This window comes from Oncorhynchus nerka, linkage group LG15, assembly GCF_034236695.1.
Source record: "Oncorhynchus nerka isolate Pitt River linkage group LG15, Oner_Uvic_2.0, whole genome shotgun sequence".
Lineage (NCBI taxonomy): Eukaryota > Metazoa > Chordata > Actinopteri > Salmoniformes > Salmonidae > Oncorhynchus > Oncorhynchus nerka.
In genome coordinates, this window is record NC_088410.1 from 7,892,789 (window position 1) to 7,917,223 (window position 24,435).

The window sequence follows — 24,435 nt, forward strand, 5'->3', positions numbered from 1 at the left end:
TAGGCTACCCTGCCACCCCAGGTGTGGAAGGAAATTACATTGTAGACCAGTTAGCCAAAAGAGTTTTGAAATGAGATATCATTGATATGAATGTTCCACTGGGTAGAGATGAGGACAAATGTAAGATCAGAGCCATTTTGATAGATGTGTGGCAGAAGAGATGGGACTCTGAGCCCAAGGGCCGGGATTTATATGCCCTCTAAAGAAAGGTTGTGGACCAAGATGCAAAGGAAGAGGTGGTGTTTGCTCAATTGCGCTTTGGACATTGTACATTGAACTCGTCATTACATCTGTTTGGCAAGCATGTGAATGGCTTGTGTCTCGAGTGTATGGCCGATGAAACGATGGAGTATGTGTTGTTATATTGTTGTAAGTGTGTTTAAGAGAGGGACAGATTGAAGTATAGGGTCATTGAGGTTGGAAGGTATTTTGAGGATGGGGAAGGGTCTGTTAGAAGTTAGTAGGCTCTTTTTTATTTTCTCAGAAATACTGAGTTAGGTAGGAGGATTTAGAGATGTTGTAAACTGTGATTGACCACCCACTCCAGCACAGTAGGTGGCGGCATGCACCTTTAACGTTGGTTTGCGGACCGCCATTATATCATAGAAGAAGAAGTGGCCATAGGAAAGCGGAAGTAATTTCGCTTCCGGCCTACTCTGGCGATTCTTCACCAAATATGCTGTGCTTGGCATACTTTATACACTCGATCTATAAAGTACAGCGACAAACTGACCTCAGAGCAAAGACAATTCAATCTCAACGTCAACGAAAGTAACGGTCATCCCGTGGAAACTTTGGATTTGTCCTTTTACCGCTGGTGAGTTAGCATGCTATCGTTAGCTAACTGTAAGCTAAATAGGCAGCGCCAACTCAATGAATATGTGCGGTAAATTTATGTGACTTTACTGGACGCGTCTTTATAGAATAGTGGAAGGTTTATATGTGTCTTATTCAATCAAGGTTAACGTTTTTTAAATGATTATTATACACGTATGATATAGTAATGTACTAGAGACGATTTGATGAATTACGTCACGAAATGAGATGCGTTCCCTTAAAATGGTTCCCTCCACACACAACTTTTTAAATATAGCTTCACAGAATACAGTAGATAGTATTATATAAATAACATCTATGGTCCTCTCTTTATAACATCCTAAAATACACTGGAGACATTCAGAAACATAATTAGAATGCATCAATTTAACCTTTTTTGTTTGTTTGTTTGTTTGTAAAAATGAGTTCTCTCTGATATGAAAGATAAGGTCCTTATGCTTCCAAACCTTACCGCACGTGTTGTGTGTTAATGTTCAGACCAAGCATCGGGGCTATTAACAAAACTCCCCTGTACAGAAGATGCTTCATCCAATTACTGTACTTAGCTACAAAAATAACAAACGTGTGTTTTCCGAGCCACTTCTGATACCATGTTTCAGAATGATATGTTAGATAAAGGAATAACGACCGACACCAATGTCAATTTCAATAGCCTTGTTTGTGCTTGGGCTTGGGTAGGTGCAACTAAGACCCCAGAAATGACAAGGGTTTCAGTAAGAGGACTAACTGGTGTCTCCAAGTGGCCACACACCTCTTCAATGTGTGCTCTGTTACGAAGTCATCTCATTGCACTTTGACACAGCGAAAGAGCCATCATCTTTAAGGTGTTTAATTTTTTTTTTTTTACTCTCCTAGCTTTGCCATTGAGGAACTGAAGTAAGCACTTGTAGATTTTTTTGGTTTGGAACCCAGCCCTGCATCTCCATATCCACCCTGCATCTCCAAGATGCTTATATGAATGACATCAGAGTGGAATTTATTCTAATCCTTAACTCAGAACACATCGAGTCCTCTCTTACTCAGACGACACAATGCACAGAAGTCCCAATTAGCAGGAGGGATGGGGGTGAGATCTTGTTGTGTGTGTGTGTGGTGGTCACGTTTTTAGAGCATCTATCAGTTGACTCTCATACTGCTCTGAGCTCTGACATCATGTGTAGAATGTTACTGTACAGCCACTGCGTTCCAATGTAATTCCCTTATCAGTGACCTAATCTGCCATTTTCAACCCGTTTACGGGGTAGAGTGTAAAGTGTTGAGATTACTAGCCTCTAAATATAAACGTTATATAAACCTACAATATACATAAAAAGCATTCATTGATATTACAACAGCATGTCGGTTTCACATCAAAGGTTGAAATGCCATGGAAATATTAAATCGGTAACATGTGATCAGTAAACCTCAAAGTATTGGATATATATATATTTTGACACTATCCTTATACTACAGGTCATCTAAAGTGTTTGGACTTCCTGCTGTCTTCTACTACAGGTCATCTAAAGTGTATGGACTTCCTGCTGTCTTCTACTACAGGCCATCTAAAGTGTATGGACTTCCTTCTCTCTTCTTCTACAGGTCATCTAAAGTGTATGGACTTCCTGCTGTTTTTTTACAGTTAATTTACTTCCTGCTCTCTTCTTCTTCTTCTACAGATCATCTAAAGTGTATGGACTTCCTGCTTTCTTCTTCTACTACAGGTCATCTAAAGTGTATGGACTTCCTGCTGTCTTCTTTTACAGGTCATCTAAAGTGTATGGACTTCCTGCTGTCTTCTTCTACAGGTCATCTAAAGTGTATGGACTTCCTGCTCTCTTCTTCTACTACAGGTCATCTAAAGTGTATGGACTTCCTGCTGTCTTGCCATTGACTGCATTGTTGTTGTTCCCAACAGCAGGAAAACATGAGTCTAAAGAGGGACAAGCTGTTGGATGGACTGGAACAGAGTTTATACACCCTAACCAAGGACAACTTATGTTACCTGTGCGTTCGTTGTGGAATAGGATCCGAGGATCGGTTCAAAGGTAAAGAAAACAGTGAACGCACGCTGCGGCGTCAAATCATGGAGGAAATCTGGGAAAATGAGGATTCAAAGTCTTGGTTACTCCGACTGAAAGAGGACATCAGAGGTATACAGGAGGATGGTATACAGGAGGATGGTATACAGGAGGATGATAGACATGTAACCGTGAGCTCCAGTGCATCAAGCAGCGTGTCCTCGAGTCCCAGCCAGTCTGATGGTGATGGGGACGCTGCAGACTGCCGTGAAGCTGGGAAGCCTCGACAGTCGGAAGTGACTCAGCGAACACACACTGGAGAGAAGCCTTACAGTTGTAATCAGTGTGGGAAGACATTCACACAGTCAGGAAGCCTGGCAACTCATCTGAGAACACACACTGGAGAGAAACCGCATAGCTGTGATGTATGTGGGAAGACTTTTAACGTAGCCTTCAATCTGAACCGACACCAGCGAACACACACTGGAGAGAAACCCTACAGCTGTGAGAAGTGTGGGAAGAGCTTTTCTCAGTCAGGCCTACTGGCCAGCCACCGTCGTTCGCACACAGGAGAGAAACCGTATGTCTGTGATCAGTGTGGGCAGAGCTTTGTCAATCCGGGATCACTGGCAAAGCACAAGCGAAAACAACATGCTGGAGAGAAGCCTTACAGCTGCGCGGATTGTGGGAAGAGTTTCTTTGAGTCACATACCCTGGCTAACCATCGGAGGACACACACAGGAGAGAAGCCTTACAGCTGTGATCTATGTGGGAAAAGTTTTGCTCTGTCAGGAACCCTGATTAAACATAAGCTGACTCATACAGGAGAGAAACCGTACCGCTGTGACCGGTGTGGGAAGAGCTTCCGTGAATCAGGCAGGTTGAAAGTTCACCAGAGAATGCACACTGGAGAGAAACCTTACGGCTGTGCTCAATGTGGGAAGAAATTTGGTCATTCGCAACACCTGAAAGAACACCTGCGAACGCACACAGGAGAGAAGCCATTTAGCTGTGATCAGTGTGAGAGGAAATTCACTCAACCACAACACCTGAAATCACACATGAGAACACACACTGGAGAGAAGCCGTTTGTCTGTGATCAGTGTGAGAAGAGATTTGCTCATTCGCAACAACTCAAAGCACACCTGCGAATGCACACTGGAGAGAAACCTCATATCTGCGATCAGTGTGAGAAGAAATTTGCTCATTCGCAACACCTGAAAGATCACATGCGAACACACACAGGAGAGAAGCCATACATCTGTGGAGAATGTGGAAAGAGCTTTGCTAGAACAGGAACATTGAAAGTGCACCAGAAATCACACGCAGCAGGTGAAGTGTGTACAGATCTGCCTCCCCAGGATCAGTTCCAGAACCCTCAAATAAATCTGAACAGCACAAAGTTCCAGATCCATCTGCCTCCCCAGGATCAGTTCCACAACCCTCAAATAAATCTGAACAGCACCAAGTTCCAGATCCATCTGCCTCCCCAGGATCAGTTCCAGAACCCTCTAATAAATCTGAACAGCACCAAGTTCCAGACCCATCTGCCTCCCCAGGATCAGTTCCAGAACCCTCCATAAACTCAGAAAAGTCCAAAGTTCCACTGCTGGACTCCTCTAGCACTAGGCAATTATGACACCTATCTATTCTATATATATATATATATATATATATATATATATATATATATATGCGGTAAAGAGGTCAATGGAACTCGACCAAAACAATAGAAATGCCATGGACACAGGTGGGAGAAAGATGCCATGGGGGGGAAAGATCCCCAATCTCCTCATGGTCCCCTCACTATATGTTGAGGTAAAAATCAGATTATACTGCTTGTATGGATGTCAACCCCCTAACACATGTTCATGTCATCATCACCAAATCAACTGCATTATAGTAACAAAAGGACTTTGACTAACACAAATCGTTGATGGATGCTACAAGCTCATAAGAGCAGGATGTCAGCGTTTAGCAGTTACTTCTTCTCAACAGGGAAAGGGCCAACTTCAAAAATGTATCATGCAGAGGAAACAGACAAATATTTAGAAACCGGACTTCAGGAACCACTTTGTGGGCCTGTTTACATCACATAAATCACACGACGGATTGGACGAATATATCCACTTGGTTGGGTCAGATTTGTTGAATGTGAGCCAACGACGCCGTCACAGCGTCCTGCGTTTCAGTGACCTCTTTTCCCACATCTGTGCTTGAATCCAGTTCTACAGATTATGAATTTGGTTTTAATTGATTAAATATGAACCCCCCCCTCCAAATTCACTGTGTACAGAAACATTGGTTCATTAAAATCATTGAGTTACGTGGTGCGTGACCTTTTTTATTGTTTTGACTCCTCAGTTCAGTCTTGGTACCTAATATTATTAATGCATTTTATACTTGTACATTTCCTATGTGAATCACACCGTTGTTGTAAAGAACCACACCATTCTATGTGAAGACCCGTTAGAGATGACATCATCAACTACCATCACCCTGAGGCATATACAGAGAGAGAGAGAGTTCGGCCAGGTTTTAGAACGGCTGCCATGTTGGTGCCTTTATTCAGCTATGGAGAGTGTATGCAGACCGGAAGAATATCGTGTGCCAGCTGAGGTTATGCTGCAACTGTAAGTGGCGAACATGTGCCTTCATTTCCCGGATTGTCCAGTTAGGGGGAAGGAGACAGAGGTGGTCAGAGTGAAAGATGTCCAGTGTGTCTCCTACCAGTGTGTCTCCTAGGCGGTGAGAAGAGTGGAAGGGGCGAGTGGCGTTGAAGACGCCATGGTAATAGAGCCTTGCGCCAGTGAATGTTTCTCGGCAACCAAGGAATCCTGATATATTGCACGTGAAAAAAGTTGGTCTTTGTTGCATTTAGTGCATCGTCATAAACTACGCAGCACATAACAAAGAAGAAATCAGAGAACATTTTAATAATTTTTTAGTGCATACAGAACGCTCTTTTGTGACTCTGAGTTTACAGCCGAGGCCTTGCAAGAAATCCTGTCACATAATGTTCTGTCCTCACAGGCCACTGAGCCGTTGTCAGGATGTGACTTGAGTTGGACTGACAGACGGAGTAGGATAGGTTTTTAATGTTTATTTCCAACAATTTAGTTTTTTCCTTCTTCTATCGTTTACCACTTGTACAGGAGGTGGCGGAATACACCCAATACTTGTTTGCGCGGACCGCAAAAATACCGTAGAAGAAGAACAACAATGCCAGTCAAGGCGGAAGTTGCTACCTCGCAAGATAGTAGCTGAAAATAGTAGCTTGGAGCCAACTTTAAATATATCCTATTTTCAATCTCTGAAATGCAACAGCCACATGACAACTTTGTTTGAAAGTCATAAAGGATTCTTAGCCAAAACTGACGAGATAAAGCTAGCTAGCTACCTCATTTTCCACGTGGAAAAAAAGGGAGGACAGGGACTTGCTAGCTACATTAGCTTGCTAGCTAGCTGTCTATTCTACAAGGAATTTGGTGAGTTAAATAGCTAGCTTATGTTCAACAACAGCTGTAGGTGCATTAATATTTTTGTGCATTTAAGAACGACTAATGTTGACTGTCTAGATATGACGATATCGTCAATAATTCCAGTTTAGTGGTTCGTGAACAAACACGGCAGTGCAGGCCCGGTCCTGGCCGTTCTTCCGTCCTAGACGAGACAACAACAACAAAACATCCGCCCTACACAACTAAAATAGTGTAGCCAGTGTCTGCGTGGTACCGGTTGTAAAACATACATTTGCATTGTGTTATTAGTCTTGATTCCTGTGACTAATCATTTTGGCTGTTTAAGCTCTGAATATCGGCTACCCAACTTGATCAGTGAGCCCATTTGCAATGAGTCCATGTATTTACACAGCAGGAAATGCTGAAGTATTGTATTTTGTTGTTGTTATGATCAGTTAGTCAAAAACCATTAAGGAATATAAACTTGTAATCACTGATTATCATGATTTTGTCCGCAGGGTGAAACTCCTGGACAGCAGGTGTGGGTAGCCTGATTTTTAGGATGTAATATTTGTTAACATGTCATTCACATCGAATATCTTTTTTTATGGCCTTAATTTTGTTTAGTCTATTTTATCGGAGAAGCGTGCTTGTATGATGTAAAAAGTGTCTGTTTCACGACAATGTCATAGATGATGTAGCCTACCGTAGGCTGCATGATTTATGCAGATAATTTTTTGACGGGACGTTGATGGAGCGCCATAGCGACGCATCTCCAACAGCACCCTGGAGAAACACCGACCAGCTAAATATTTAGCGAAAATAATGAATTAGTTTGTCTGCCAACAATTAAGAATCATAAATGACTTAATGACTCCTTATAAATCGTAAAATGTATCAGTTTCACTTAGTCAAGAGTGTTGACAACTAAGCGACATAAAACGGATGTCTCAGTACCATGGCAACGGGTTTGAGCTGTTATACAAAACAACAGATGCATCAATTTGTATTTTTAAATTTAAGCTATTATATAAGATTCTCTCCAGAAATAATGCTCAGTATATATTGGGTATTGAACAGACAGACCGGTGCAGAATCAATAGCATGTATCTCTGGTACTGTCCTGTAGGTCTGGGCAGTATGGCTCAATAGCATGTCTCTGGTACTGTCCTGTAGGTCTGGGCAGTATGGCTCAATAGCATGTCTCTGGTACTGTCCTGTAGGTCTGGGCAGTATGGCTCAATAGCATGTCTCTCTGACACTGTTCTTTAGGGCTGGGTGATATGGCTCAATAGCATGTCTCTCTGGTACTGTCCTGTAGGGCTGGGCAGTATGGCTCAATAGCATGTCTCTCTGGTACTGTCCTGTAGGGCTGGGCAGTATGGCTCAATAGCATGTCTCTCTGGTACTGTCCTGTAGGGCTGGGCAGTATGGCTCAATAGCATGTCTCTCTGGTACTGTCCTGTAGGGCTGGGCAGTATGGCTCAATAGCATGTCTCTGGTACTGTCCTGTAGGGCTGGGTGATATGGCTCAATAGCATGTCTCTGGTACTGTCCTGTAGGGCTGGGCCATGGCTCAATAGCATGTCTCTCTGGTACTGTCCTGTAGGGCTGGATGATATGGCTCAATAGCGTGTCTCTCTGGTACTGTCCTGTAGAGCTGGGTGATATGGCTCAATAGCATGTCTCTCTGGTACTGTCCTGTAGGGCTGGGCAGTATGGCTCAATAGCATGTCTCTCTGGTACTGTCCTGTAGGGCTGGGCAGTATGGCTCAATAGCATGTCTCTCTGGTACTGTCCTGTAGGGCTGGGCAGTATGGCTCAATAGCATGTCTCTCTGGTACTGTCCTGTAGGGCTGGGCAGTATGGCTCAATAGCATGTCTCTCTGGTACTGTCCTGTAGGGCTGGGCAGTATGGCTCAATAGCATGTCTCTGGTACTGTCCTGTAGGGCTGGGTGATATGGCTCAATAGCATGTCTCTGGTACTGTCCTGTAGGGCTGGGTGATATGGCTCAATAGCGTGTCTCTCTGGTACTGTCCTTTAGGGCTGGGTGATATGGCTCAATAGCATGTCTCTCTGGCACTGTTCTTTAGGGCTGGGTGATATGGCTCAATAGCATGTCTCTCTGGTACTGTCCTGTGGGGCTGGGCAGTATGGCTCAATAGCATGTCTCTGGTACTGTCCTGTAGGTCTGGGCAGTATGGCTCAATAGCATGTCTCTCTGGTACTGTCCTGTAGGGCTGGGCAGTATGGCTCAATAGCATGTCTCTCTGGTACTGTCCTGTAGGGCTGGGCAGTATGGCTCAATAGCATGTCTCTGGTACTGTCCTGTAGGGCTGGGTGATATGGCTCAATAGCATGTCTCTCTGGTACTGTCCTGTAGGGCTGGGCAGTATGGCTCAATAGCATGTCTCTCTGGTACTGTCCTGTAGGGCTGGGCAGTATGGCTCAATAGCATGTCTCTCTGGTACTGTCCTGTAGGGCTGGGCAGTATGGCTCAATAGCATGTCTCTCTGGTACTGTCCTGTAGGGCTGGGCAGTATGGCTCAATAGCATGTCTCTCTGGTACTGTCCTGTAGGGCTGGGCAGTATGGCTCAATAGCATGTCTCTGGTACTGTCCTGTAGGGCTGGGTGATATGGCTCAATAGCATGTCTCTGGTACTGTCCTGTAGGGCTGGGTGATATGGCTCAATAGCATGTCTCTCTGGCACTGTTCTTTAGGGCTGGGTGATATGGCTCAATAGCATGTCTCTCTGGTACTGTCCTGTAGGGCTGGGCAGTATGGCTCAATAGCATGTCTCTCTGGTACTGTCCTGTAGGGCTGGGCAGTATGGCTCAATAGCATGTCTCTCTGGTACTGTCCTGTAGGGCTGGGCAGTATGGCTCAATAGCATGTCTCTGGTACTGTCCTGTAGGGCTTGGTGATATGGCTCAATAGCGTGTCTCTCTGGTACTGTCCTGTATGGCTCAATAGCGTGTCTCTCTGGTACTGTCCTGTAGGGCTGGGTGATATGGCTCAATAGCATGTCTCTCTGGTACTGTCCTTTAGGGCTGGGTGATATGGCTCAATAGCATGTCTCTCTGGCACTGTTCTTTAGGGCTGGGTGATATGGCTCAATAGCATGTCTCTCTGGTACTGTCCTGTGGGGCTGGGCAGTATGGCTCAATAGCATGTCTCTGGTACTGTCCTGTAGGTCTGGGCAGTATGGCTCAATAGCATGTCTCTGGTACTGTCCTGTAGGTCTGGGCAGTATGGCTCAATAGCATGTCTCTCTGGCACTGTTCTTTAGGGCTGGGTGATATGGCTCAATAGCATGTCTCTCTGGTACTGTTCTGTAGGGCTGGGCAGTATGGCTCAATAGCATGTCTCTGGTACTGTCCTGTAGGTCTGGGCAGTATGGCTCAATAGCATGTCTCTGGCACTGTTCTTTAGGGCTGGGTGATATGGCTCAATAGCATGTCTCTCTGGTACTGTCCTGTCGGGCTGGGCAGTATGGCTCAATAGCATGTCTCTCTGGTACTGTCCTGTAGGGCTGGGCAGTATGGCTCAATAGCATGTCTCTCTGGTACTGTCCTGTAGGGCTGGGTGATATGGCTCAATAGCATGTCTCTCTGGTACTGTCCTGTAGGGCTGGGCAGTATGGCTCAATAGCATGTCTCTCTGGTACTGTCCTGTAGGGCTGGGCAGTATGGCTCAATAGCATGTCTCTCTGGTACTGTCCTGTAGGGCTGGGCAGTATGGCTCAATAGCATGTCTCTCTGGTACTGTCCTGTAGGGCTGGGCAGTATGGCTCAATAGCATGTCTCTGGTACTGTCCTGTAGGGCTGGGTGATATGGCTCAATAGGATGTCTCTGGTACTGTCCTGTAGGGCTGGGTGATATGGCTCAATAGCGTGTCTCTCTGGTACTGTCCTGTAGGGCTGGATGATATGGCTCAATAGCGTGTCTCTCTGGTACTGTCCTGTAGGGCTGGGTGATATGGCTCAATAGCATGTCTCTCTGGTACTGTCCTTTAGGGCTGGGTGATATGGCTCAATAGCATGTCTCTCTGGCACTGTTCTTTAGGGCTGGGTGATATGGCTCAATAGCATGTCTCTCTGGTACTATCCTGTGGGGCTGGGCAGTATGACTCAATAGCATGTCTCTGGTACTGTCCTGTAGGTCTGGGCAGTATGGCTCAATAGCATGTCTCTGGTACTGTCCTGTAGGTCTGGGCAGTATGGCTCAATAGCATGTCTCTCTGGCACTATTCTTTAGGGCTGGGTGATATGGCTCAATAGCATGTCTCTCTGGTACTGTCCTGTAGGGCTGGGCAGTATGGCTCAATAGCATGTCTCTCTGGTACTGTCCTGTAGGGCTGGGCAGTATGGCTCAATAGCATGTCTCTGGTACTGTCCTGTAGGGCTGGGTGATATGGCTCAATAGCATGTCTCTCTGGTACTGTCCTGTAGGGCTGGGTGATATGGCTCAATAGCGTGTCTCTCTGGTACCGTCCTGTAGGGCTGGATGATATGGCTCAATAGCGTGTCTCTCTGGTACTGTCCTGTAGGGCTTGGTGATATGGCTCAATAGCATGTCTCTCTGGTACTGTCCTGTAGGGCTGGGTGATATGGCTCAATAGCATGTCTCTCTGGTACTGTCCTTTAGGGCTGGGCAGTATGGCTCAATAGCATGTCTCTCTGGTACTGTCCTTTAGGGCTGGGTGATATGGCTCAATAGCATGTCTCTCTGGTACTGTTCTGTAGGGCTGGGCAGTATGGCTCAATAGCATGTCTCTCTGGTACTGTCCTTTAGGGCTGGGTGATATGGCTCAATAGCATGTCTCTGGTACTGTCCTGTAGGGCTGGGCAGTATGGCTCAATAGCATGTCTCTCTGGTACTGTCCTTTAGGGCTGGGTGATATGGCTCAATAGCATGTCTCTGGTACTGTCCTGTAGGGCTGGGCAGTATGGCTCAATAGCATGTCTCTCTGGTACTGTCCTTTAGGGCTGGGTGATATGGCTCAATAGCATGTCTCTCTGGTACTGTTCTGTAGGGCTGGGCAGTATGGCTCAATAGCATGTCTCTCTGGTACTGTCCTTTAGGGCTGGGTGATATGGCTCAATAGCATGTCTCTGGTACTGTCCTGTAGGGCTGGGCAGTATGGCTCAATAGCATGTCTCTCTGGTACTGTCCTTTAGGGCTGGGCAGTATGGCTCAATAGCATGTCTCTCTGGTACTGTCCTTTAGGGCTGGGCAGTATGGCTCAATAGCATGTCTCTCTGGTACTGTCCTTTAGGGCTGGGCAGTATGGCTCAATAGCATGTCTCTCTGGTACTGTCCTTTAGGGCTGGGCAGTATGGCTCAATAGCATGTCTCTCTGGTACTGTCCTTTAGGGCTGGGCAGTATGGCTCAATAGCATGTCTCTCTGGTACTGTCCTTTAGGGCTGGGCAGTATGGCTCAATAGCATGTCTCTCTGGTACTGTCCTGTAGGGCTGGGCAGTATGGCTCAATAGCATGTCTCTCTGGTACTGTCCTTTAGGGCTGGGTGATATGGCTCAATAGCATGTCTCTCTGGTACTGTCCTTTAGGGCTGGGTGATATGGCTCAATAGCATGTCTCTCTGGTACTGTCCTTTAGGGCTGGGCAGTATGGCTCAATAGCATGTCTCTCTGGTACTGTCCTTTAGGGCTGGGTGATATGGCTCAATAGCATGTCTCTCTGGTACTGTCCTTTAGGGCTGGGCAGTATGGCTCAATAGCATGTCTCTCTGGTACTGTCCTTTAGGGCTGGGTGATATGGCTCCATTTATGTTCAAATTTATTGGCGATTCACGATATGTCTTGATATTTTAAAACGTTATTCTCTAAATAAACTTTGTTGTACAATTTTCAAGGTAAAATACACTTCATTTTTAAAAACGGTCATCAATAATAAAATAACTTCAGGGCTTGTGAAATTATACCAAGGCTGAATATATGCCTTCCACAACCATAAGACCCCACTAATAATTGAATAAAAATAGTTGTACCTGCTTTTTTTTTTATGCTGTCACTGATCTGGCTTTCAGGTCTGTCTGTACAAATGCTCTTTTTGTTACAGCTTTAACCAGAACTGTGCATGATGCACATTCACTAACAATGTAGTAGTCATAATAGGATATTAACACTGTTCTCATAAACGATCTCTCCAGCACAAGCCCACGTGCTAGTGAGTAGCCAGCTCATATTTTATATTTCAAGTTTAGAATCTATTTGCTAGCTAACAAGGCAGAACAGTTCAATTGCTATTAAAAAAAACACACCTTTCTGTCCGCCTCCAGCTGTTTGAACAGCAGGCTAGCCTGTCCACTTTGTTCACATGTTGACATCAAGTGGCCAGGCTAACCTGTCCACTTTGTTCACATGTTGACATCAAGTGGCCAGGCTAACCTGTCCACTTTGTTCACATGTTGACATCAAGTGGCCAGGCTAACCTGTCCACTTTGTTCACATGTTGACATCAAGTGGCCAGGCTAACCTGTCCACTTTGTTCACATGTTGAAATCAAGTGGCCAGGCTAACCTGTCCACTTTGTTTACATGTTGACATCAAGTACCTTATTTCTCAGAATGAGAACGATTAGCCAGTTTCTTATATAATTGTTTATAATGCTTATTGCACATTTTATAAAACACAGACTAAACAGCCAGTATAACAGTCTTTATTTGACTAAAATGCTGCTAGTGGTACGTGGTACTGTAATGCGCTCGCCACAAAATGAGCATTCATTTAGCATCTGTTTTGAGTGGTGTCTGCTCTGCTTGTGTCTAGTGTGTGTGTGTGTGTGTGTATAGTGTGTGTGTGTGTGCTCTGTTTGAAATGTGAGGAGTTGAAACATAGACAGGCATTGGTTAGAGAGGTTAACTTCTCTATTACAGTTAAATAATGTCTCCCTGTGTTTCAGGGTCCATATGACCGAGTGTTAGACCAAACCTCAAATGCAAATAGCGGGTTGAAACTGCTTGTCAGTGACGAAGAAGTGATCTCTCATCTTTGTTGTGAGTGGTAGGGACTTGGGAGAAAAGAGGCAGAGAGAGAGAGGTTTCACTCTCGCCAAAATTTTATTTTGAACCTAAACTTGTCACCTGCCTTCACTTTGGGACGACAACTCCTGTTGTTAGGGAGGAGACATGAGCATTTCGTCATCATATACAGATATCTGATGTAAAATGGGGAAAGTGCACACAGCACAGAAGGAGCAAAGGAGACCAAAAAGACAACATGAGAGCAAGTGGACATAAACCCGCATTAAAAACAAACAAAATACAACAAAAAATGTATTCTGCAATACAGGCATTTGGATTTTTTTGCAAAAACATACATTCAAATAAATGTGATATCGCCCAGCCCTACTGTCCAATTTCTGGAGTCAGGTTCAGGAATAATATCGGGGTGTGGTCGGACCTGCACACTATATTGCTGGGTGACTTGAAGGACCATGGTCAGTCAACAGGAAATATCATTGTGCTCTTTGGGTTAAATGTTTATTTTTGGGGACGTGGTCAGAAATATTGCAGACGGCGGGGTTCAAGTCCCTAGTGAGACACCATGGGAGAATGGGAGGGATGTATTGTGAGAAGAAATGGTAGAATGATGATTTACTGGGAAAGATTGAGGTTGACCTGATGCTGTCTGAAGGGTGGAATTGATGTGTGTTGGAAAAATTATATACACCAATGTACAGTATAAAAGTTTGAGGTCCTCCAATCAGGTGTGAGGGTGGGATGGGATTATGGAGGTCCTCCAATCAGGGGTGAGGGTAGGGATGTGATTATTGTATGTTTTACATTTAGCTATCTGTTTTGTGTTTTTGTTTCATGCTGTGTGTCTGCTGGTCCTGGTAGATTCATGCTGTGTGTCTGCTGGTCCTGGTAGATTCATGCTGTGTCTGCTGGTCCTGGTAGATTTATGCTGTGTGTCTGCTGGTCCTGGTAGATTCATGCTGTGTCTGCTGGTCCTGGTAGATTCATGCTGTGTCTGCTGGTCCTGGTAGATTCATGCTGTGTGTCTGCTGGTCCTGGTAGATTCATGCTGTGTCTGCTGGTCCTGGTAGATTCATGCTGTGTGTCTGCTGGTCCTGGTAGATTCATGCTGTGTCTGCTGGTCCTGGTAGATTCATGCTGTGTGTCTGCTGGTCCTGGTAGATTCATGCTGCGTGTCTGCTGGTCCTGGTAGATTCATGCTGTGTCTGCTGGTCCTGGTAGATTCATGCTGTGTGTCTGCTGGTCCTGGTAGATTCATGCTGTGTCTGCTGGTCCTGGTAGATTCATGCTGTGTGTCTGCTGGTCCTGGTAGATTCATGCTGTGTCTGCTGGTCCTGGTAGATTCATGCTGTGTGTCTGCTGGTCCTGGTAGATTCATGCTGTGTCTGCTGGTCCTGGTAGATTCATGCTGTGTCTGCTGGTCCTGGTAGATTCATGCTGTGTGTCTGCTGGTCCTGGTAGATTCATGCTGTGTCTGCTGGTCCTGGTAGATTCATGCTGTGTGTCTGCTGGTCCTGGTAGATTCATGCTGTGTCTGCTGGTCCTGGTAGATTCATGCTGTGTGTCTGCTGGTCCTGGTAGATTCATGCTGTGTCTGCTGGTCCTGGTAGATTCATGCTGTGTGTCTGCTGGTCCTGGTAGATTCATGCTGTGTCTGCTGGTCCTGGTAGATTCATGCTGTGTCTGCTGGTCCTGGTAGATTCATGCTGTGTCTGCTGGTCCTGGTAGATTCATGCTGTGTCTGCTGGTCCTGGTAGATTCATGCTGTGTCTGCTGGTCCTGGTAGATTCATGCTGCGTGTCTGCTGGTCCTGGTAGATTCATGCTGTGTCTGCTGGTCCTGGTAGATTCATGCTGCGTGTCTGCTGGTCCTGGTAGATTCATGCTGCGTGTCTGCTGGTCCTGGTAGATTCATGCTGTGTGTCTGCTGGTCCTGGTAGATTCATGCTGTGTCTGCTGGTCCTGGTAGATTCATGCGGTGAGCGGTGTGTTTGTTGGTCCTGATAGTTATGGGTGCACTCACTTCCATGCCCGCCTGGGCGTACCAAGTCCCGCCCTTGAAAAATCCCTTTGGGCCTGGGCGGGGCCTTACCGATGTCTCTGGGCAAGTGGGGGCACGAATACCCTCTGATCAGAACACCCTTTGATGTGTGCGGCCATTGGTATTGTCTGTGTTTTGTTGTTTTAAAGAAAAGAAGAAAATCAATCTACATACAGTATCAGTCTAAAGTTAGGACACACCTACCCATTCCAGGGTTTTTCTTTATTTGGACTATTTTCTACATTATAGAATAATAGTGAAGTCATCAAAACTATGAAATAACACATACAGTGGGGCAAAAAAGTATTTAGTCAGCCACCAATTGTGCAAGTTCGCCCACTTAAAAAGATGAGAGGCCTGCAATTTTCATCATAGGTACATTTCAACTATGACAGACAAAATGAGAAAAAAATCCAGAAAAATCACATTGTAGGATTTTTAATGAATGTATTTGCAAATTATGGTGGAAAATAAGTATTTGGTCACCTACAAACAAGCAAGATTTCTGGCTCTCACAAACCTGTAGCTTCTTCTTTAAGAGGCTCCTCTGTCCTCCACTCGTTACCTGTATTAATGTCTCGTTAATTAATCATTAATCAGAGGTTTTAAATGTCCAAATTCATCAATATGCTGAAATAATTTGTGATTTTGTTGAAGACCAAGACATACAAATTCCTCTACACACACACACACACACACACACACACACACACACACACACACGTGTCACACTTGTTCAGATTACTTGTATTTTGCTAAAATACTACCTTTTACAAACTGCTCACGCACCAATATTTACCAAGCTGTCACTCCAGACTGAAATGGATTAGTTTGTTCTACTGTAATAAATAGCGAGCATATTAATCACTCACATCGAAATCTATGAAAATGGGACAATTGTCTTCTAAAAAAAAAAACGACCTTGGGAATATTTCCACACCTGTTGAAGGATGACCTGTAGTAGCCATTTATCAACTGGACTTCCTGCTGTCTTCTACAGGTCATCTAAAGTGTATGGACTTCCTGCTGTCTTCTACAGGTCATCTAAAGTGTATGGACTTCCTGCTGTCTTCTACAGGTCATCTAAAGTGTATGGACTTCCTGCTGTCTTCTACAGGTCATCTAAAGTGTATGGACTTCCTGCTGTCTTCTACAGGTCATCTAAAGTGTATGGACTTCCTGCTCTCTTCTACAGGTCATCTAAAGTGTATGGACTTCCTGCTGTCGTCTTCTTCTACTACAGGTCATCTAAAGTGTATGGACTTCCTGCTGTCTTCTACTACAGGTCATCTAAAGTGTATGGACTTCCTGCTCTCTTCTTCTTCTACAGGTCATCTAAAGTTTATGGACTTCCTGCTCTCTTCTTCTTCTTCTACAGGTCATCTAAAGTTTATGGACTTCCTGCTCTCTTCTTCTTCTTCTACAGGTCATCTAAAGTGTATGGACTTCCTGCTCTCTTCTTCTTCTTCTACAGGTCATCTAAAGTGTATGGACTTCCTGCTCTCTTCTTCTACTACAGGTCATCTAAAGTGTATGGACTTCTCTTCTTCTCTTCTTCTTCTACAGGTCATCTAAAGTGTATGGACTTCCTACAGGTCATCTCTTCTTCTTCTTCTACAGGTCATCTAAAGTGTATGGACTTCCTGCTCTCTTCTTCTTCTTCTACAGGTCATCTAAAGTGTATGGACTTCCTGCTCTCTTCTTCTACTACAGGTCATCTAAAGTGTATGGACTTCCTGCTCTCTTCTTCTACTACAGGTCATCTAAAGTGTATGGACTTCCTGCTCTCTTCTTCTTCTACTCATCTAAAGTGTATGGACTTCCTGCTCTCTTCTTCAACAGGTCATCTAAAGTGTATGGACTTCCTGCTCTCTTCTACTACAGGTCATCTAAAGTGTATGGACTTCCTGCTCTCTTCTACTACAGGTCATCTAAAGTGTATGGACTTCCTGCTCTCTTCTTCTTCTACAGGTCATTCAAAGTGTATGGACTTCCTGCTCTCTTCTTCTTCTACAGGTCATCTAAAGTGTATGGACTTCCTGCTGTCTTGCCATTGACTGCATTATTGTTGTTGTTCCCACCAGCAGGACAACATGAGTGGAGAGAAGGAAACATTGCTGGAAGAAATCGAACAGAGTTTACACCCTCTAACGGAGGATAATTTACGACACCTGTGTGAACGCTGTGGAATAGATGGCTCCCAAGTTAAAGGAAAGAACCATCGCTCGTTGCGACGTAAAATCATGGAGGAAATGTGGGAAAATGCAGATTCAGTCAAATCGGAGGAGCAGGGAATGTCTTGGTTACTCCGACTGAAAGATGACATCAGAAAAATACAGGAAGTATCTAGCGTGGCGCCCATGAGTCCCAGCCAGTCTGATGATGATGATGATGATGCTACAGACTGCGATGAAGAATGGAACGTGGAGGACAACGATGGAGATTCAGATTCGATGTCAAGTAGGAACAATGGTGTGTATTAGACTACAATCTGCTTTTGTAACAGTTCATTGATTGGTCAATATTTATTAATTGACCTGTATTTGCTCAACGTAACTATTCAGTGTTGTATAGCAGCTCATCTGTGTTGGATGGGGAACATACTTCAACACGACGTCATTGTGAAATACTTTGGTACATGTGAGGAACCTTAACTTCATGTCTTTGTTTCACAGGGGACAACCCTAACGGTCGCTCGCTCAGTGGGAGAGCCTTATCATCTGGGAAGGCTCCAGGGTTGAAAGTGATCCAGCGACCTTACAGCTGTGATGTATGTGAGAAAAGTTTCCCACATTTAGGAGACCTAAAAAGACACCAGAGAATACACACAGGAGAGAAACCTTATGGCTGTGATCAATGTGGGAAGAGTTTTCGTCAGCCAGGGCAACTGACGAAACACAAGCTAACACACACTGGAGAGAAATCTTATCGCTGTGATCAATGTGGGAAGAGTTTTGCTCGAGCTGATACCAGGACTGAACACAAGCGAACACACACAGGAAGGAAATCTTATGTCTGTGATCAATGTGGGAAGGGTTTCACTACCTTAGGAGCACTGACTATACACCAGAGAATACACACAGGAGAGAAACCATATGTCTGCGCTGTATGTGAAAAGAGTTTTCGTCAGTCAGGACAACTGACTATACACATGCGAACACACACGGGAGAGAAACCATATAACTGTGATCAATGTGAGAAGAGTTTTGCCGAAGCTGGTTCCCTGACTGAACACAGACGAACACATACAGGAGAGAAACCATATGTCTGTGATCAATGTGGGAAGAGTTTCACTACCTTAGGAACACTGACTATACACCAGAGAATTCACACAGGAGAGAAACCTTTTGTTTGTGCTATATGTGGAAAGAGTTTCCGTCAAACGGTACAACTGACAAGGCACAAGAGAACACACGCGGGAGAGAAATCTTACAGAAGCTTTGATCAATGAGGGGATTCGATCATCTCGCCTGGGTTGCACACAAACTCACAGTTGACGATGCATCAGCGAACACACACTGGAGAGAGACATTACAGATGTGTGGTCTGCTGTGAGTTTTTAGTTTATTAGGATCCCCATTAGCTACAGGATTTTGGATCCCCATTCTTCACGGTTTTGGTACCGTGATGAAACTCAGTGGTGTGTCTGGTGGGGTATCTGCAGTCTATTCGGGAAAGTATTCAGACCCCGGGGGAGAAGGACCTTGGTCAGGGCGGTGACCAAGAACGCAATGGTCACTCTGACAGAGCTCCACAGTTCCTCTGTGGAGATGGGAGAACCTTCTAGAAGGACAACCATCTCTGCAGCACTCCACCAATCAGGCCTTTATGGTAGAGTGTCCAGACAGAAGCCACTCCTCAGTAAAAAGGCACATGACAGCCCTCTTAGAGTTTGCCAAAAGGCACTTGAAGGACTCTTAGACTATGAGAAATCAGCATCATGCTTTGGGGATGTTTTTCACCAGCAGGGACTGGGAGACTAGTCAGATTCGAGGGAAAGATGAACGGAGAAAAGTACAGAGAGATCCTTGATGAAAACCTGCTCAGGACCTCAGACTGGGGCGATGGTTCACCTTCCAACAGGACAATTACCCTAAGCATACAGCCAAGAAGTGGCTTCGGGACAAGTCTCTGAATGTCCTTGAGTGGCCCAGCCAGAGACCGGACTTGAACCCGATCTAACATCCCTGGAGAGACCTGAAAATTGCTGTGCAGCGACGCACCCCATCCAACCTGACCGAGCATGAGAGGATCTGCAGAGAAGAATGGGGGAAATTCTCCAAATACAGGTTAGCGTCATACCCAAGAAAACCCAAGGCTGTAATCACTGCCAAAGGTGCTTCAACAAAGTACTGATTAAAGGGTCTGAATACTTATGTAAATGTGATGTCATTTTATTTTATTTGTATAAATTTGCAACAATTTTGGAGAGAAAAGAATCAGATTTTTTCTTTGTTTGTCATTATGGGGTATTGTGATGTCATTACTATTGTGATGTCATTACGGGGTATTGTGATGTCATTACGGGGTATTGTGATGTCATTATGGGGTATTGTGATGTCATTATGGGGTATTGTGTGTAGATTGATGATGGAAATCAATTGAATCCATTTTAGAATAAGGCTGTAACGTAACAGAATGTGGGAATAAATCAAGGGGTCTGAATACGTTCTGAAGGCCCTTTGTCTGTTCTGAAGTGTATACAAATACATTAAACAAGTGGTTCGGGAATTAACACACATATTTCTTAAGACAAGACGTAGTCCATTTCTCCTCAACCCTCAACCATAAAGACTATCATCCATGTTGTTGATGTTAGTTATATGTGTGTAGTTAAAGGGCAAGACGTGCTGTTTTGTTTTGAGACAGCTTTGCTAGGTCTTTCTTTTCTGCACCTGACCATATTACCAGACAGTCCTCAAGATGGGACAAGACCAGAGTCTGAACAACTAGTACAGTTGATCTTTGCATCAGAAACACAGAACATATTTTTTATAACAGACAATATCCATCCCCATCTTCACAATAACCTAGTCAACAACTTAGTCTAACAGTTGACCTTGACAACTTCACCTCATCTTCACAACAACTTAGTCAATATGACCTGACCATGTTAACTACACCTCATCTAAACAACTTAGTCAATATGACGAGACCATGTTAACTACACCTCATCTAAACAACTTAGTCAATATGACCTGACCATGATAACTTCACCTCATCTAAACAACTTAGTCAATATGACCTGCCATGATATTCACACTCCATCTTCACATGCACAACCCCAGGTGAGGTTTAGGTCTAAGAGATGGTTGGAACCAAATACAATATGGCCTGACCATGATATTCACACCCCATCTTCACATGCACAACCCCAGGTGAGGTTTAGGTCTAAGAGATGGTTGGAACCAAATACAATATGGCCTGACCATGATATTCACACCCCATCTTCACATGCACAACCCCAGGTGAGGTTTAGGTCTAAGAGATGGTTGGAACCAAATACAATATGGCCTGACCATGATATTCACACCCCATCTTCACATGCACAACCCCAGGTGAGGTTTAGGTCTAAGAGAATGGTTGGAACCAAATACAATATGACCTGACCATGATATTCACACCACATCTTCACATGCACAACCCCAGGTGAGGTTTAGGTCTAAGAGAATGGTTGGAACCAAATACAATATGACCTGGCCATGATATTCACACTCCATCTTCACATGCACAACCCCAGGTGAGGTTTAGGTCTAAGAGAATGGTTGGAACCAAATACAATATGGCCTGACCATGATATTCACACCCCATCTTCACATGCACAACCCCAGGTGAGGTTTAGGTCTAAGAGATGGTTGGAACCAAATACAATATGGCCTGACCATGATATTCACACCCCATCTTCACATGCACAACCCCAGGTGAGGTTTAGGTCTAAGAGATGGTTGGAACCAAATACAATATGACCTGACCATGATATTCACACCCCATCTTCACATGCACAACCCCAGGTGAGGTTTAGGTCTAAGAGATGGTTGGAACCAAATACAATATGCTTTTAGATGTATTTACGCCCAGTTTATTCTGTAAGTCATTTTGCTAAGAGTCTCCGTGAGCTCCCTGGCTGTAGGTGCTGATGTATAGAGTCTGCAGTCATCAGCATACATAGTCATTTTAGCTTCTTGTAAGACAAATGGCAAATCCTTTGTAAAAATAGAGAAGAGTAAGGTGTGTTGGTTTGACAGCATGTTGAGGGGTTCACACTCTGTGGGGTTATATTTACTTTACCACCTACTGTTTGTGCTTTCATAAGATGGCTGAGAGACCGTCAATTAAAATGTTATAATGTAGAATGTTTTGCCAATGTTATAGGTAGAGTTCTCATGTTGGAATTCAATGTTATAAGTAGAGTTTTCATGTTGTAATTCAATAGGTAGAGTTAATGTTTTAATTCAATGTAATTAAAATTGAACGCATATGTGCTTGTAGTTAATACATGCCAATGTATTTCTGTTTTTAATGAGAATAAATACGAAGCTCCAATGAACCTTGGCATTCTTTTTTCCAACTTATTCTTCTGAGAACAACTAAAAATGCATTATTATTATTTTTTTTAACCTAACGTAAGATTAGCTACACGAAACATCATCGACGTAGACACACAATAGTGTTATATCTCCTATTGGGGAAAGACTAATGAACGGGCTGCACAGTCACTATGGGAGCTGTCTAGAGCGCCCGGTTAAATTGTGTATACAAGCAATTATTTTTTTAAACTCTGCAAACGGTTAAACTCGTGAGATAGAAGTTTTATGTATAGTGGGTAACATAATACTATCATCCTACATTGAAATTTGTACATTATTATTATTTGTACATATTAGATTATTTTATATTTCGCCGTCTTCCTTGATGTTTTGATCCAAATGGACAGCATACGTTTACGACTACATTACGCAAGCTCACGTTTTGACGGCATCGAATGGAAGGCATACGTCACGACTACATTACGCAAGCTCACGTTTTGACCGCATCAAATGGAAGGCATACGTTACGACTACATTACGCAAGCTCACGTTTTGACCGCATCAAATGGAAGGCATACGTTACGACTACATTACGCAAGCTCACGTTTTGACCGCATCAAATGGAAGGCATACGTTACGACTACATTACGCAAGCTCACGTTTTGACCGCATCAAATGGAAGGCATACGTTACGACTACATTACGCAAGCTCACGTTTTGACCACATCAAATGGAAGGCATACGTTAAGACTACATTACGCAAGCTCACGTTTTGACCGCATCAAATGGAAGGCATACGTTACGACTACATTACGCAAGCTCACGTTTTGACCGCATCAAATGGAAGGCATACGTTAAGACTACATTACGCAAGCTCACGTTTTGACCGCATCAAATGGAAGGCATACGTTACGATTACATTACGCAAGCTCACGTTTTGATCACATCGAAATATGGTTAATTACACTTTTTTTTTTACTTCAGATTGGTGCTGTTAATGTAAAAGTTTATAGTTATCGCTATGACACAATCGATGGCTTCATAAAACAGATCAAAATCTTTGGTTTTGGTCCGCTTGGCGGTTGCAGGACTTAGAACGCAGCTGTCAATTTCAAACGGCATGAATAATGTGGGACACTGTATAAACTATCACTAATACAGTGCCTTCAGAAAGTATTCAGATCCCTTGACTAATGCGGGACACTGTATAAACTATCACTCAAATACAGTGCCTTCAGAAAGTATTCAGACCCCTTGACTAATGCGGGACACTATAAACTATCACTAATACAGTGCCTTCAGAAAGTATTCAGACCCCTTGACTAATGCGGGACACTGTATAAACTATCACTCAAATACAGTGCCTTCAGAAAGTATTCAGACCCCTTGACTAATGCGGGACACTATAAACTATCACTAATACAGTGCCTTCAGAAAGTATTCAGACCCCTTGACTAATGCGGGACACTATAAACTATCACTCAAATACAGTGCCTTCAGAAAGTATTCAGACCCCTTGACTAATGCGGGACACTGTATAAACTATCACTAATACAGTGCCTTCAGAAAGTATTCAGACCCCTTGACTAATGCGGGACACTATAAACTATCACTCAAATACAGTGCCTTCAGAAAGTATTCAGACCCCATGAATAATGCGGGACACTATAAACTATCACTCAAATACAGTGCCTTCAGAAAGTATTCAGACCCCTTGACTAATGCGGGACACTATAAACTATCACTAATACAGTGCCTTCAGAAAGTATTCAGACCCCTTGACTAATGCGGGACACTGTATAAACTATCACTAATACAGTGCCTTCAGAAAGTATTCAGACCCCATGAATAATGCGGGACACTGTATAAACTATCACTAATACAGTGCCTTCAGAAAGTATTCAGACCCCTTGACTAATGCGGGACACTATAAACTATCACTCAAATACAGTGCCTTCAGAAAGTATTCAGACCCCTTGACTTTTTCCACATTTTGTTATGTTTACAGCCTTATTCTAAAATGGATTAAATAGTTTTTTTCCTCATCAATCTACACACAATACCCCATAATGACAAAGCAAAACCTGTTTAGACATTTTTGCTACTTTCTTTAAAAAAAAACGGAAATATCACATTTACATAAGTATTCAGACCCTTTACTCAGTACTTTTGTTGAAGCACCTTTGGCAGCGATCACAGCATTGAGTCTTGGGTGTGATGCTACAAGCTTGGCACACCTGTATTTGGGGAGTTTCTCCCATTCTTCTCTGCAGAAGGGCTTGGTCTTTGCTCTGACACACACAGCCAACTGTAGGACCTTATATAGACAGGTGTGTGCCTTTCCAAATCATGTCCAATCAATTGAATTTACCACAGGTGGACTCCAATCAAGTTGTAAAAACATCTCAAGGATGGTCAATGGAAACACGATGCATCTGAGCTCAATTCTGAGTCTCATAGCAAAGGGTCTGAATACTTATGTAAATAAGATATTTCTGTTTACAAACATGTCTAAAAACCTGTTTTTGCTATGTCATTATGGAGTACTGTGTGTAGATTGCAGA

At 43.9% G+C, this 24,435-nt stretch overlaps 2 protein-coding genes across 4 annotated transcripts; both read left to right on the forward strand.

Moving 5' to 3' along the window:
• The first annotated feature begins 624 nt into the window (after nucleotides 1-624).
• On the forward strand, nucleotides 625-5,160 carry LOC115120984 (zinc finger protein ZFP2-like). Of its 2 annotated transcripts, none has more exons than XM_065002217.1 (2): nucleotides 625-817; nucleotides 2,732-5,160. In XM_065002217.1, the coding sequence occupies exon 2, from the start codon at nucleotides 2,741-2,743 to the stop codon at nucleotides 4,415-4,417; it is 1,677 nt and encodes a 558-aa protein (XP_064858289.1). In that variant the 5' UTR covers nucleotides 625-817; nucleotides 2,732-2,740; the 3' UTR covers nucleotides 4,418-5,160. The 2 variants fall into 2 exon arrangements, with proteins under 2 accessions (XP_064858289.1, XP_064858290.1); XM_065002218.1 differs by having other exon boundaries at nucleotides 2,735-5,160.
• Nucleotides 5,161-6,044: 884 nt separating this feature from the next.
• LOC115117697 (zinc finger protein 239-like) lies at nucleotides 6,045-21,891 on the forward strand. Of its 2 annotated transcripts, none has more exons than XM_065002243.1 (3): nucleotides 6,045-6,322; nucleotides 17,432-17,816; nucleotides 18,020-21,891. In XM_065002243.1, the coding sequence occupies exons 2-3, from the start codon at nucleotides 17,438-17,440 to the stop codon at nucleotides 18,793-18,795; spliced, it is 1,155 nt and encodes a 384-aa protein (XP_064858315.1). In that variant the 5' UTR covers nucleotides 6,045-6,322; nucleotides 17,432-17,437; the 3' UTR covers nucleotides 18,796-21,891. The 2 variants fall into 2 exon arrangements, with proteins under 2 accessions (XP_064858315.1, XP_064858314.1); XM_065002242.1 differs by having other exon boundaries at nucleotides 6,046-6,322; nucleotides 17,429-17,816.
• The last annotated feature ends 2,544 nt before the right edge of the window (nucleotides 21,892-24,435 follow it).